The sequence below is a fragment of the Lynx canadensis genome, chromosome A2 (assembly GCF_007474595.2).
Source record: "Lynx canadensis isolate LIC74 chromosome A2, mLynCan4.pri.v2, whole genome shotgun sequence".
Taxonomy (NCBI): Eukaryota; Metazoa; Chordata; class Mammalia; order Carnivora; family Felidae; genus Lynx; species Lynx canadensis.
The window spans coordinates 46,799,462-46,815,807 of NC_044304.2; the positions used below are offsets into that span (position 1 = coordinate 46,799,462).

At 39.4% G+C, this 16,346-nt stretch overlaps 1 protein-coding gene across 2 annotated transcripts in view; it reads left to right on the plus strand.

Moving 5' to 3' along the window:
- The first annotated feature begins 409 nt into the window (after positions 1 to 409).
- The window catches only part of ARL8B (ADP ribosylation factor like GTPase 8B), a 49,385-nt gene continuing 33,448 nt past the window's right edge, over positions 410 to 16,346 (plus strand). Inside the window, exon 1 of one of the 2 annotated variants that reach the window (XM_030307291.2) lies at positions 410 to 744. In XM_030307291.2, the coding sequence (XP_030163151.1) occupies positions 622 to 744 (123 nt within the window). In that variant the 5' untranslated portion in view covers positions 410 to 621. Of the gene's footprint in view, positions 745 to 13,463; positions 13,500 to 16,346 lie in introns of those variants that run through there. The other variant, XM_032592347.1, reaches the window with a different exon arrangement.

Consider the following 16,346-nt stretch of genomic DNA (forward strand, 5'->3'; position numbering starts at 1 on the left):
ACAGTCTTTGAAAACATTTCCTGGACATCATGCCATATCTGTTTATAGAGAATTTCCTCATTCATTTTTATAGCTGCATAGTATTCCCTTTTAGGGCCACACTACAGTTTCTTTAATGAGGTCCCTCCTGATGTACACTTGTGGCTTCCCAACTTTTGCTACCAAAAATGTCAGAAGGGATTTTTATCCTGTGCTGAAGCCCACAGAGTCTTGAATACTTTCTGCATAGAACGAATGTAGAATGAATGATGAGTGTGAACCAACCAACATTACTGGGCGAGGGAGGTGTGGTCGAAAAGGGAGCGGGGTCAGCCGCGCTGCAGGGAGGCTCCAGCCGGTGGCGCTGCAGGCAGCAGACGCGTGTGGCCGGACCGGCCACGCCGCTCTTGCCGTGGGCGCCGACGGTGGCGCGGGGACGAGCGTGGGGGGGGCGGAGGGTAGGGCGAGTCATATGACCCGCTCGGCTTCCTGGCTTCGGCCGCCGCCGCCCGCCCGTGTCCGCCAGTGGTGCGCCGCGGCCCCGAGGAGCCGTTGAGGGGTCCGGGCTGAGGCCCGCTAGTGTGCAGGCCGTCGCTGTTGCTGTCCGCGCCCGCGCGTCCGTTCTCCCTCCCGGCCGCCATCATGCTGGCGCTCATCTCCCGCCTGCTGGACTGGTTCCGCTCGCTCTTCTGGAAGGAGGAGATGGAGCTGACGCTGGTGGGGCTGCAGTACTCGGGCAAGACCACCTTCGTCAATGTCATCGCGGTGAGTGCCGCCGGCTCGCCCGCCCCGGGCGCCGCAGCCCGCGAGTCCGGCCCGGTGCTGGCCCGAAGCCCGTGGCCGGGGCTCCCCTCAGCGCGATGGGGCGAGTGGGACGAGGGCTGGAGGCAACAAGGCGTTCCTGTCGCCTCGGCCGGGGCCGGGGTTTGGAGTTCGCGCGTGTTGGCGCCTGAGGCGTAGCGCTGAGCTCGGCCGCCGAAGGGTTAATTCCATTTAGTCGTGTTCTACAAAGGGCTGGGTCCTCGACGCGGCCGCGGCTTGGAAAGGGTAAAATCGGCCTTGTCACATTTTTCAGGATTGGGATTTCCTTGGGGCTTGCTCTGGGTGTGTGTGTGTTGGGTGGGGGGGGGGGACCTGAAGGCTTAACTCCGGCCTGTCCCTTCCCAGGAGGGGGGGATTTGGCGAGCTGTCAGTCCCGTGAGAACGCATGAGTAAGACTCGAGAGCGTCCCTCCAGTATCCGCTCGGGACGGAGAGCCCATCGCGAGGAAAGCAGGGGAGCGTTGTGGGCCCCTTCCCGGATTTTGTGGGCAGCTGGTTCCTTGTGACTCAGTTACTGGTTTTCAGTCGGTCCCCTTGGAGGGGGCGAGATCGAGTTCATTGCTGCCGGGCTCGTTGCGAGAGAGACTGGGGAGAAACACTTCCAGCCAGTCTGGTCCACAGTAGTCCGCAGCCTTTACTTAGGCAAGCAGTTCGGGGGCTCTGCTTTCCCGGTGGTCGGAAGAGGTGGATCTGTAGTCACTTAACTTTCTTGGGAAAGGGGGAGTTGGTCTTTTGTGAGAGTGTTTCTTGCTTGAAGGGGAGGGCAGGGAAGTGACTGGGCAGGAGCATAGCTTTTTCCAGATCCAGGAAATGGGGTGTCTGGGATGGAAATTGCCCTGGGAACCTAGTGTGGTGTTGATTCAGCAGTGATTGTGTGGAAGGATGATTATTAAATTTTGCCTGGGTGGTTAGTTGGGGAAGGGATAAGAGAGATTCTCCTCAATCTTTAGAAGCCAGGAGTCGATGTGACTCACTCTTAGTTGATAGGTGCTTGTACTTGTCAGGGATGAGCTTTAGAACTATTCTAAAGAGAGATGGCAGCCGTCCTTCCGTCTTCTAGGTGGTGGTTGAAATCCTTATTTAATAGACTAGTTGCCCAACTGGTTTGGTTACAGGAACGATTGAAACACAGCTCCCTTGTGGGAGAAAATAGGTAACGTGTGACTTTTAGTCCTCCAGTAATAGAGTAGCAGGAGTAAGACTTGAAAAAGATTAGCAGAGATCCAAACTTCCTTTGAAGAATGTTGCGTATAAGTATAAAGAAAATTTACCCACTTGTTTGGCTCCTTTTGTGATAAGGTTTTTAAAATTTTTTATTTATTTATTTTTTGGCTTGAGATGACTATCTTTTCAACAGGTATAGTGGAGTGGAATGTGTATGTGATGACACAGTAAAAAAAAAACCCCAACTTTGGATTCAGTATCCAAAGTAGAGCTTTTGTATGATGGGGAAAAGATAAGACCTCAGTTCGCTATACATTTTCTGGTATCCCTTGAGATAAGAAAGTTTCCTTGTAAACCCTATCCTTTTGACAAAACTGAATTAATATACAGTGTAGGTGTAGGTCTATCACTACATTTAGTTGTATTTGTTGCAGAGAAGGAGTTATGCATTGGAAGTCTGAAAAGGTTTAGTAAATCTCTGAAGAACTTCTAAAGACATAGGCATGAACATCATGCTTATTTATTTATTTATTTATTTTTATTGTAGACAGTGTAGCTTAATATAATGAGCAAGAACTTTGAAGAGAAGGAGCCCCAGCTTTGCAGTCTGGCTCTGCCACTTAGCAGCCTTGTATCCTCTTTCAGTCCTTGCTTTCTCATCTTTGAAGTAGAGATAATAATGTGCTTCTTAAAGAGTTGTTCTGGGGAGTAAATGAAATGACAGATGTGACCAGCACTATGCCTGCCCAAAGAAGGGGCTAGGTAGGTGGTAGCTGTTGTTATTTGTAGCGGATACACTCCTTTAATGCAGAAACAGTGTTTTGAAAAACATTCAGAAGGGAATTAGCTGTGGTCATTTCCTTCTTTGAATCTAATTTATCCAAACCTGGGCTCCAGTAGCGGATTTATGGATTGTGGCAAATGATCACATCATGTACTCCCCCCGATCCCCCGTTTTTGTTTTGTTTTGTTTTTTTACATTGTATTAGATTATTTTAACAACTGAGCTTCTGCAGTGCGGTTGAACTTAAAGTGAACCAGTGGTGCCACTATTTTTTTTTTTTACATTAGACTTTTCTTTTTTCTTAACGTTTGTTTATTTTTGAGAGAGCACTAGAGTAAAAGCGGGAGAGGGGCAGAGAGAATCCGAACCAGGATCCAGGCTCTGAGCTCAAACTCACACACCACTGTGAGATAATGACCTGAGCTGAAGTAGGACTCTTCACTGACTGACCCAGGTGCCCCTAGCCTATTCTTTTTAAATTATAATTATATGGGTAGGTTTGGTTTAGAAAAAATTCTGGACTGTAAGTGGTTGTAACCCTTAAGATGCTGACAAAAAGAGACCTTAATAAATTTCACACTTAAAAAAAAAAAACAAAAAACAACTCTAACCTAACCTGTGATTAGCATAGATTATATTGAGGGTGAGGAAAAGGTTAATAAATAAAGGTGATGTTGCAGACTTTTCGATAAAAACAAAGTTTCCAGAATAGTGAATTTAGCCTTGTCTTTAAAAAAATTAACTGCACTGTTCTTTGTATTTTGCATAAAATGTCTGATTTATAGACTCACAAGTACACATGGGTTGAGTGTGTCACTTTAGAAAGTTGGCCATTTATTTACTCACATTCAACAAGTAACTTAGGCATGAAAAGCTTTAGGTGAAGGCAGTTTTCTTCAGGTAAAAATCAACTTTTTGTAAACATAAAATGTGGCTCTTTTCTGCCTTAAAAGTTATGAAAAATTTCATAAATGTCATTTAACTTACTAGAGAGGTTTGTGTAGGGTTTGGTCCATTCTGAAATTAGGCAGTTTATTTACAGAGAGGTTCAGTCTTAAAATTTATATTCTTGTGATTTTAAAACTTCAGTGATACTCCATTTTATCTGGTATTTTTATACAGAGACCCTTAACGTACATACTGTATTCTTTGTTTTGGACATTAAAAAAAGAAACCCCTCTAATATTTAATTTTCTCATTAGTGTTAGGGAATGAAATATTGCCCATTGCTAAGTATTCTGGCAGTTATTGCATAATAAATCATGTGTCCTATATGTGTAATTTATGTTGAGTAATCTTTATTTTTAACAGAGACTCTAACACGGGTTATAAGATAATTACTAAGAAATGTTTAGTAGGATTTACCAAGGTGTTATAGGCTAAATTTTATAGACACTGTGTATTTTTGAAATGAGTAGTATAAAAATTTGTCTACATTTTTATGAAGTATTAGTGCTCCCCAGGTTATTCAAGGAAAAGTTTATTAACTTCCAAGAATTAGGAAAAGGAGATATTTTGAAAGATTGTAGAAATTTGAACGTAGAATAATTTTTTTTAGAGTTTCTAGAAACTTTGATTAAGTGCTCTAATTTTATTCTCATTTTATAGATGTAGCTAGAAGATCCAGAAAAATAAGTGAAATTCCTAAGGCAACAAAGCTAATTAGCAGAGATAAAATTAGAATGTAGGGCCAGTGTACTTTCTACTTTTCTTATCTGCCTCTGTAGGATCTAGCTGAGATTAGAATCCTAGAGCTGTGGATTGGGAAATCTTAATCCTTTAAATATCTTTTTTCATGTATTTGTACATAAATACACTCTTCTTATGAATGTGGATAACACTTTATTTTATTTATTATTTTTTAAAGGTTTATTTTATTTTATTTGTTTTTGAGAGAGAGCACAAGTAGGGGAGGACAGAGAGAGGGGACTGAGGATCCAAAGTGGCTCCATGCTGACAGCAGCAAGCCCGATGCCGGGGCTCAAACTCACGAGCCGCAAGATCGGGACCTGATGGTCATGGTTGGACGCTCAGCCACCTACCCACCCAGGTGCCCCAAATCTGGATAACATTTTAAATTCAAGTATCCTAAGCATGTTGATTGACATTTGAGGACTATTTGTATATATGTGTGTGTATTTATATTTGAGGATATGAATTAGAGGAAGTAATGAGCATCTGTGTAAAGTAGGAATAGTGGAATATTGTTTGGACATTTAAATAACTGGCTAACAGGCATTGTTGGGTTATTGAGCTATGTCTGTTTTCTTTAAAAAGCAGAAATAGGGGCTCAGTTGGTTAAGCATCCTACTCTTGATTTGGCTTGGGTTATCATCTCATGGTTCTGTGCTGACAGCTGGGAGCCTGCTTGGGATTTTCTCTTCGACCCCTCCCCCCACATGCGGGCTCTCTATCAAAATAAACATTAAAAAACCAGAAATAATTCTGGGTTTGATTAGTGTTTATTATTTAGTTACTTTAGGGCAAGAATGGCAAAAACGGTTTTTAAAGAAAATACAATGTAGCTGAAGTCTAAAGGTTAGTAAATTTGAAATTTTACTGTAGAAACTAGCCTTCCAACGAGGTAGTCTTCCAATTCACATTAGGAATTGTGGAACCCGAGGCATCCTGCCAAGGAGCTTCTCTTCTAGGCTCTTTATCTTTCACCCCTGTTGCCATTATTTCTGCCATGCAGACCTAGAATCTCAAAAGCCACATGTTCTCATGAAGAAGGTGGTGCAATAATGCATTTTAAATTATTGACAGGGGTGCCTGGGTGGCACATTGGTTAAGTGTCCAACTCTTGATCATGGCTCCGGTTATGATCTCATGGTTTGTGAGATCCAGCCCCAAATCAGGCTCTATGCTGACAGTGCAGAGCCTGCTTGAGATTCTCTCCCTCTCACTCTCTCTGCCCCTCCCTCAGCTTGTGTGCACTCTCTTTCTCTCTCTCAAAATAAATAAACATTCCAAAACAAAGAAAGAATTTCTAAATTGCTGACTTAGAATATATCTCACAATTTGAAGCCCTTTTTAACTTTCTCAAAGATAAAAGTGGGTGGTAAGTGAACATGGATACAAAATGCATCACAGCTATAAAAACTAGTTACTTAAATGTTGTTTTAAGAATTTTTTTCTGATTTTCAATATAATACAGGGTCATGAGTAGAAATTTGAAAAAGGAGTATAAAGTAGAAGAAACCACTTGTTATCTTCATCATCCAAGGTTAACTAACTGTCAGCGTTTCAAAATATTCCCAAAGCCCCCGGCTTTGGGCTGACAGTGTGGAGCCTGCCTAAGATTCTCTCTCTGTCCCTCCCCTGCTCTCTCTCTCAAGATAAATAAAGTTAAAAGAAAAGTATTCCCTTTTTATCCTTTTTAAATGTATGCATTGAAATGCCTTTCAACTTAAAAAAAAAACTTTAAACTGTTTTTTAAAAAGTTTTGAGATGATACCTAGTTTGTTTTTTAAAATTATGGTGTATGCATATTTCTGTGTGTAAAACCATTTTAGTGCCTTTATAATTTATGTTATGGCATTCATGTGGCTATACCATAATATATTTGATTATTTCCTTATTGTTGGACATTTGGGTAGTTTTTGCTAGGGTTTGCTAGTTTTTGCCAGGGTTTTGCTTTTGTATATCAATTTGATCTGCATTTCCTAAGGATGGGTTCCAGAGTTACATCATGGGGTCAGAAGATAGAAACGTATTTCATGCCAAATGGCCAAATTGCTGTCCAGAAAGTATGCGCTACTGACAATGTCTTATGAATAGATTTCATGTATAAAGTTGGAATTAAGCTAAGCACTTGTTCTTTGTTATTTTTAGGGAAAAACATATTTAGTTTTGTTGATAAGTAAACCAGCAGTATTTTTAAACTATTTTATTAGGTAATTGCTCTGTTTCTGTGTTTAATGTTTAAAGAACTATCTTTATGTTTCAGCAACTGCTAAGACTGAGACTATAGAGAACATAATTCCTTTTTCAATTTTCTTTTTTATTGAACTTTGCAGGCAAGTCTTATAAATACAGCTCATCCCCTTTAGCTATCTGCATCTAATTTGTTTTCAACTTACTGGTGGATTGCATTAGGAGTTTGTATTCCAGGAATCTGGCATATTTCCACGCAGTCCTTACCTAATCTTGGCCTATTATGGTGTGATGCTGCCTTTTCTTGGTGGGCGGGAGGGTGTCTGTATGCTAAATATTCTTTTCTAAATCAGAATCTAAGAGCGTTTGCTAAGGAGACCACTTTTTGAGGGCTATAGCATATGATTTGTGTGTGTGTGTGTGTGTGTGTGTGTGTGTGTGTGTGTTTTAATGGTTATTTATTTTGAGAAAGAGAGAGCAAGAGAGAAGAGAGAGAGAGAACACCTTGGAGCAGGGGAGGGGTGGAGAGAGGGGGAGAGAATCCTAGGCAGGCTTTGCACTATCAGCACAGATGCCAGCAGAGCCTGATGTGGGGCTGGGTCTCACAAGCCATGAGATCATGCCCTGAGCTGAAATCATGAGCCTGAGACTTAACTGACTGAACCCCCCAGGTGCCCCTAGTATATGACTTGTTTTGAATGAATAACTTGGGTATCATTTATGATTATAAAAGTTGATTCATGTCCTTTGTCCTCATATATGAAAAAAACCATAGAAAAATACTAACTTACTTGCTCAATAGGGCAAAATTAAATGACAATTTAAGTCATTTAGTTTTTTTTTTTTAATATAATTTATTGTCAAATTGGCTTACATACAACACCCAGTGCTTATCCCAACAGGTGCCCACCTCGGTGCCCATCACCCTTTTCCCCTCTCCCCCACCCCCCCATCAACCCTCAGTTTGTTCTCTGTATTTAAGAGTCTCTTGTGGGTTGCCTGCCTCCCTCCCTCTCTGTTTGTAACTGTTTTTCCCCCTGTCCCTTCCCCCACAGACTTGTTAAGTTTCTCAAGATTCACCTATGACTGAAAACATAGGATAGGATATCTGTCCTTCTCTGACTGACTTATTTCACTCAGACATTTAGTTTTTCTAAGATGTAGCAAACCAAAATTGGAGTCTCTAATGAAATAATGTGAGTTAGTTTCTTTCTTCAAAGTCAAAACCACAAAGCTTATATTCTATTGTGCTATTTTTTTAAAGGTTACACTGTTTCTTAAATTAGACATTGGATCTTGTATTTGGATCGGATTTCATAGTTTGTCTAGTTTTATTCGCTAGAATAACGTTCTTCATATCCCAAAAGGAATTTTTTTTGTATTAAATCTAAACTTTAGGGTTAATTTAATTTAATTTAATTATATGCTTTAGGGTTCATTTTAAATTTTTTTTTTCAACGTTTATTTATTTTTGGGACAGAGAGAGACAGAGCATGAACGGGGGAGGGGCAGAGAGAGAGGGAGACACAGAACCGGAAACAGGCTCCAGGCTCTGAGCCATCAGCCCAGAGCCCGACGCGGGGCTCGAACTCACGGACCGCGAGATCGTGACCTGGCTGAAGTCGGACGCTTAACCGACTGCGCCACCCAGGCACCCCTTTAGGGTTCATTTTAAAATCATCTCTAAGAATGCTGTATTTTTAAAAAAATATAATTCTGGCAAAATAGTTTTAGGTTTCAGGTATCAGAGTAGTGACATTTCTGCTTGAAAATTGAAGCCTTTCCTTCTAGGTTGGAAAAGTAATCATTTGTTATTAAAAAAACAAACAAACAAACTTGGATTATGATTGGCAAAATAATCCTAAAAGTGTCTTTTTAATCAGTTTACTTGATAACAATTACTTTAGACTTACCAAAGTAGTATTACTGAAGAATATATTTGAGCCTACATTTGTTGGCATCTGAATGTGGTATGAATGAGTTTATTTGGAATATGTTTAAGTGGCTGCAGGAGTTAGAATGGCATAGAAGTTAATAATTGAGAGCCAGACTGTTGAGGTTCAAATCCTTATTCTTTGACTTGTGTTATTTTTGGCAAGTTATTTAACTCCTCAATGTCTGTTTCCTTAAATGTAAAATGGGAATAATAGTAGTTCTCCCTCATAGAGTCGTTATAAGTTAATATTTATAAAACATTTTGAACAGTGTTCAAAACAAAGCATATACTATGAAAGTGCTTCATAAATGTTAACCACTAGGTTATTGTATTGTGCTCTCCTTGAGGTCAGGGATTTCTGTTGCTTTTGTTCACTGATATATTCCAATTCCCTGAAACAGTGCCTGGCACTTATTAGATGCTCAATATATTTTCAAATAGACTTATTCACAATAAAAAATTAAGAAAAATGTCTTTATGAACCCATATTCCCATTTTCATAGTTAAGTTTGCAAACTGTAGCATAGTGTTAAGAATGTGAGTTAAGAATGCAGCTTTATGGTACAAGGTGGAGAAGTAGACTGATCCCAACAGGAAGAAAAGAGTGGCCCTTGGCAGTACTACCTGCCCTCTAGAATTGAGGTGCCGTGTACAAGTGTATGCTTGGATTGTCATTGTAAATTTGGTTAAGACCATACTATTGGCATCCATTTACATGTGTTTGCTTTGATTTTTGAACGAAGATTTATGATTAGAATGGGTTTAATCACTGTTGACAGCCATAAATTTGCAAGCCCCACCAGGCAGTAGACTGTGTGGTAGGCCATCCTCTCCTAGATGAGAAGTGGGCCCTTGAGGGTGCATGCAGCCTGTACCAGAAAGAGCTTTTGGCAGAGTTTCCTCTCTGAAGGTGACTTAAGATCCCGTTTAGACACTGATCACTAGACCCAGTTTTTCCTGACAGCTCATTTTGTCTAGAGAATGTTTGAATGCAATATATTGACTTCATTATTTTTAAATAGTTCTTATCAGAGGAAAAACCAGGAAATGGAAGAAACCCACTTTTTTTCTCCTCCAAAATCTAGCTGTTTCACTCCCAGGTTTTAGTTTTTTTATTTAATTGTATTATTTTCTTCAGTGGCTGAATTAAAAAACTTAAAACATTTGTTTCTTAAAAAGAATACACATAATCCATATTGTTTAAAAAAAAAAGAGGGTAGATACAGTGCACCTGGATGGCTCAGTTGGTTGAGCATCTGACTTAGCTCAGATCATGATCTCCTGGTTTGTGGGTTTGAGCCCTGTGTTGGGCTTTGGAACCTGCTTAGGATTCTCTCTTCTTCTCTCTCTGCCCCTCCCCTGCTCGTGCACATGCGCACTCTCTCTCTCAAATAAATGTTTAAAAAACTATAAAAAGAGAGTATAGATACACAAATAAAAAATTCATCTTTAATACCATTAGGACCTAATCATTATTAAACTGTATATCCTTCCAATTTTCTCCCTATCCTTTTATATACATATATATATATACACACACACACACACACACACACACACACACAAATAATATACTTTTTTGTTATGATATAATTAACATATAACATATTGCATTCAGGTGTATAATGTAATGATTGCATATTTGTATATATTGCAAAATGGTCATCATAGTAAGTCTAGTTAACATCCGTCACCATGCATAGTTAAAATTTTTTTTTTGTCTTGTGATGAGAATTTTTAAGACTTTTTAGCAGCTTTCAGATATGCAGTGTAGTATTATTAACTACAGTTACTGTGCTGTACATTACATCTTATTTATTTTATAACTGGAAGATTGTACCTTTTGGCCCCTTCGCCTGTCACCTGTTTCCTCTCACTATCCCCCTACTCCCTGCCTCTGGCAACCACCATTTGTTCTCTGTGAGTACTCCCCCCCCTCTTTTTTTTTTTTAAAGATTCCACATAGAAGTGTCTTTCTCTTTCTGACTTCTTTCATTTAGCACAGTGCCCAGTATATGCTTTCTTGATAACAGTGACAGGATCATATTGTACATACTTAGTCATCTCAAGTAGTCTATTTGATTTATCTACTTTGATGGCTAATAGGCAACTCAAGTTTAATCAGCTCAAGATGGAACTTTTGATCCCCTTCTGCCTCAATCCAGGGCACCAGCATCTATCCTTTTCTAAAAAATATTGAATGAAATGGATGCTAGAGGCTTTAATTTATCTATATATTTATAGTTTGGTTGCAGGCATTATTTTCCACTGTTCAGTGATGAAATATTTGTGCCTAAGACTTTGTTTTTGCAATTTTCTTTGGAGTGCCTGAAGATGGGCCAGTTTGACCAGTTTTAACCTTTCCATGCTCCTCTCACCCTGTCTGTAGCATGTAATTTCCCAAGTTAGGATTGATCATATCACCTCCATCATAATTTTCACCACACTTACCACCTTAAGAAGTTATCTTGGGGGCGCCTGGGTGGCTCAGTCGGCTGGGCGTCTGACTTGGGCTCAGGTCATGATCTCGCGGTCCATGAGTTCGAGCCCCGCGTCGGGCTCTGTGCTGACAGCTCAGAGCCTGGAGCCTGTTTCAGATGCTGTGTCTCCCTCTCTCTCTGACCTTCCCCCATTCATGCTCTGTCTCTCTCTGTCTCAAAAATGAATAAACGTTAAAAAAAAATTTTTTTTTAAAAGAAATTATCTTGTTTATTGTCTTTGTCTCTATTATGAATGTAAGTTCTTTTATGGATGTAAATTACATAGGGATAGAGCTTTGTCCTTTTTTCAGTACTGTATTAAGTACAAAGCACTATGCCCTGCGTATAATAGGTTTTCTAAATATTGAGTGAATGTATATAAAACAAACTATTTTATGTATTCTTAAATTGTGTGCAAGGCATTATGATAGATGATTCATAAGTGTATCAGATAAGGTTGTTTTGCTGGAGTATGTGCCTCATAGTAGCCATGTATAGAACAGAAATGTTAAGTGCCTTAAGACTGGCACAAAATGCTTTGGGAATCTCTTTACCCTGACCTCACTAAGACTTCAGGGGTGTTTTAGAAAGTCGGTTTAGTGGGACCATGGTGGGAATGGCCACTGAGGGGAGCTTTGAGAGTAGAGTGGTTTTCATTTATCAATGAGTATTTGAAGAAGCAGTGTTGTAGGTAGCATAGATATAACAAGGAACAAAACAGACATTCCTTTACTTGTGCATCTTCCAGTATTATGGAGGGAAGAAAAGATGTTCAAGAAGGAACTGTGGAAGTAGCAAAGACACAACTGAAGGCAAGAAATTTTGTTGAATTAAGTGTGACTTGCATGAAGGAGAAAACAAGAGACTGGAAAAGTAGATCTGTATGCCTGGGGAGCCATTGAAGATTTTTGTTTGGGGGAATGAAGTAAGACTGTTTTCCAATGGATTAATTTAGTAGACCAGTGAAAAGGAAGTTGGTCACAAGATCATTACAAAGGTCTGATTGAGAGGTAATGGGGTGGTGGGGGGGGAGTTAAGGAGTAAGGAAAAGATGAGCTTTATTAGGGAAGTAGAATAGGTACAATTTAGTGGTCGAATCAGATATGCAGGGCAAAGGGGGATTTGTAAGGAGTTGAGTGAATGTTGGGGAATATGGCTGTGGGATCAAGTAGTGGAAATGGGGTAGAGAATGAGAATGAGTTTAGAAGAGATAAGGATGAATTGAGTATAAAATGTATTATATGATTAATGATATAAAGGGGATTTGTATTTGGGAAGGGCATTCATTCTATTATTTTTAGATATAGTGGGACTAAAACTGAGAATTAAAATTCATCATTTCATATCTTTATCTCAGTAGTAAGGGACTTAAGAAGTAGTTGAGAATTCAATCCTGGTTTCTCTTCTAAAGAACGTTGTAGAATATTTTCTTCCTTCTGATTTGTGTCAATTATCCTATTCTGCTGATAACTTATTTTGCAAATGTTTTATAAGCAAGGAGTAAACAAAATGTTCTCCACTCTTCCAGAATTTCAGTTGAGCTATCTTGATTTGTTTATGGGGCTATGTACATTAGTCTGTGCCCAGTTTGCAGGCTGCCCAGAAGACGTCCTAATCCATAGGCCCTTGAGGCAGCTGAATGAAGGTTGTATATTCAGAGTGGCTGAGGCTCTTGTAGGCTTGGAAGTCTTCCTGATTTAATTTAAAGAGGAATGTTCTATCCCTGGAAAGTGTCTGATTTAATTTTGTATGCTGTCTTTCTACTGAAGAGAAAAGCTGGTATGTATAATATCTTGTGCTTTAAACATAAAGGATATCTGATGTCTTGGGATTTCAGTTGTGATTTTTTTTAGGTGCTGGGTCAACATGTAGTAGTCTTAGACTCAGGATATCATTTTTCTTTCTTCTTGGGTCACATTACTGATTATTTTACTGTGTGATTGAAAAGACGCAGTGTGATCCTCAGTCCTCCTATCCCAGTTAGGCTGTCTGATATCTGCTAAGAGATTTATTTAGTACAGTCTTTTGTGGACTTAACAGTGCTCAAAGACACCTGTTCATCTTAGAACATGTGGACATTATCATATAACAAAAAGGAACTGGCTGTACCATCTCTGCCATGTCATTCTTAAGGGTAGTTAATGCAAAGAATATTCCTAGACATCCTACTGTTTCTTAACTGTCCTTTTCTACAATGCAGAAGGGGTATTCAGTGAAAACCTTTTTATTTATTTATTTATTTATTTATTTATTTATTTATTTATTTATTTATTTAATGAAACAGTTGATTGTTTTATGAAGTGCACTCACATACGAAGCATTGTATGATTCTTTTGGTCTCCTTGTTAAATAGATACTCACTGGCTTATAAAAGGTAAAAAGAGCTCAAGTGACACAGTTTTGAGATAGATCTGGAATGCAACTCTAACTCAGCCTGGATGTTCTGTTCCATAAAAAAGGTGAGCTATGATGAATCCTGTTTACAGACAAATCCTTTAGGACCTTGGTTTGCCACTTGATATAGTACAACTTTTCCAAGTCCTGTGACTCAGACTACTTGAGAAATTTGATATCACCTCTTGTGGTGTTCCTTAGGCATTTTTAGCTTTCTTTGGCAATTCATTGCCAAATACTTTAAGTCTATTTTACTGGTTGTTGTAATACTTTTCTGTATTATACTTCCTAGGAACACTTGTAAATTTTAGTCGTTTGAGTGTGTGTGTGTGTGTGCGCGCGTACGCACGCATGCGTGGCAGACTTTGGACTGGGCCTTAAATTTGCCAGTGAAAATTAGCAAGATGGTTGTGAGCAGAAAAAGGAAGCAGGCTTTGAAATACATGTTAGACCGTGTTAATGATGGAGAATGAGACACCCAAGATACCAAGCCATTTTCCTTTGTCTGCAATACATTATCTCCTGGTCCTCCTTTTCCCTTAGACAGCACTGTCTTACACATAGTTTAGGTCCCATATCTGTGGAGCCTTGCCTTAACTCTTTTCCCAGGCAAAGTTAATTGCCCTTGCTCTCTTTTCATAGCGCTTTGTTAAAAATTGTGTTTATTTGTGCCAATTTTATATCTTTTTATCTGTTTCTACTTACAGACTGCAGACTTCTTGTTTATATCCCCTAAACGTATCTCTGTGCTTGACTCAGGAGGTGCTCCATAATTATTGACTTACTAGAGTCAAGCACTGTAGGGTATTGTTTAAGTATGTTGAGTCAGACAAGCCTACATTTGAATTCTATATCTGTTAGAGCTCTCTGCCCCCCTCAAAGTTTCAGTTTCTTCATTGGTGATTTGGGAATGAGAGTAGTTGTCCCATGGGCTCATGGTGTGAGGTAAGATAAATCAGCATAGTACCTGGCATAAATGCTCCATAGTTGATAATTATCACTGTGGTTGATGTGATATTTGGGGGGGAAGGGCAGGAGCATGTGCTCCAGTTAGATGGCAGATGAAATGGATCCTCCCTCACCCCTCAAGTAAGCACTGAATAGGGATTCAGTTTTGGAGGAGGATGAAAGGATTTTGAGTTCCAGGATGGAGGTCTGCTGGCCACTAGGGACCAATTTCTGATTCTTGATGAAGGTTCTGTCATTGTGAGAGAAATTAAAATCAGACTGTCCTTTGCCATAATCCATTACAGATGTGCTAGGGTGCTTGGGGCAACTTAACTGAAAAATTTACTGGTCTATTTGTTTTGTCTTCCTGTTGGTAAACTTGGTAGTAGTGACTAGTTTCGGCTTGGTGGAATACTAAATTTGTATTTTACTACGTATGCTTAGTATAGTATCTATTTATAATCTCTCAATTGACCATTGAGGTTTTTTTTGTTGTTCCTGTGTTTGGGCAGCCTAACGTGGACTACAAGCTTCTGTACAAATAAAAATCTTTGCTTATTTATCGACAGATAACTCTCAAATGTGTGAAGCATTTTACTCAAGTAGAAAGTAGAATAAAGGTTTTGAAACTCAGACTTGGGTTCAGATCCCAGTTTTCCTGCTGTGTGTGTGACTCTGTGACCTTGCTCTCAAGCTTCTTTTTCTGTAAAATGAGGCCAGTAAAGTGAATGGTGTCATGTTGCTGTTAACATTATTACTATTGTTATTAATAGTGTAAGTCAGTGGAATGTGTCCTAGCTAATAACAATGATGTATTCTTGATGCAGGAGTCACATATAACTGGAAAACATTCTTGACACTCCAACCCCTTGTGCATTTTTATTTCCCTGCCAGGCTCCCTACCTGGATGGTAGTAAGTGGGGTTGTAGACAGCTACTGAATAAATAATGATGTTAGCATTTAGAAGACACAGCAATTTGGAACTTGAGCACTGTACAATGACTCAGTATTTCATGACTGCCCATCATTTAAGAGCTGAGTTTCAGTATGAAGCGATGCTGATAACACTGAGTAGGCTAATGGAGTAGCTTTGGCATGTTTGGTGTTTCTTCAGGGACACCTAGAGAGAGCCAGAGGGTGAAAAATAGCCATTGAAAGGGAAATAAATGTATTCAGGCCATGGCATTTTCTGCAGCCATACCACTGTACTGCCAAACTAATAAATGTAGAAGCAGAGATGTCTCTACTGATACATGAATAAACAGCTGCAAGACCTGATGTATTCTAGTTTAAAAATGTTTTTAGAGATTTAGTACCTTTAATATTTTAAAAAATAAGCAGTGTTTCTAAGTGCTTTACTTTGTTTTGGGGGTAAAAACAAAGCAATCCACGTGATGTTATTAGTGGAGGAGATAAGAATGCAAATCCACAAAGCAGGAAAATGTTACAAGTTGGAGATAAACGACTAAAATTAAAATCCAGGTTTTAATGTATCCTAATGATAGGTGCCAAAGTTTGCTTCCTCCAGAGTCTGACATCAGAATTGTATTTATAAACATTTTCTGCTTCCACTACTGCTGTCAAGGATGCCTGGGCTACTCTTTAAAAGATAAGAAAGAGAGTATTGCTTATATGTTTTATGATATACCTGTGGAGCAGGGTTTTAATAGCTTTATTTATTGTCCAGTTAGAAAAGAGATCTGATAAGAGGACATGCATATGCTGTCATCTGGCATGATATGCTGTAATCCTTGGTTACATTTAGAGGCTTTTTCATTCTAACATTTAAAGGTTCTGAGTAGCAGTAGGAGTCATGGGTTAAATTCTAAACTAGGGGACAGTGTCTGGATAACTTCTCAGTAATGTTTCTGACATTTGTTTAATTGCAGATCTAAATAGTCACTAATGGATGTTACAGTTTCAGTGAGCAGTGATGTTTATTGTCTTGGAAGTAGAATGAGGTA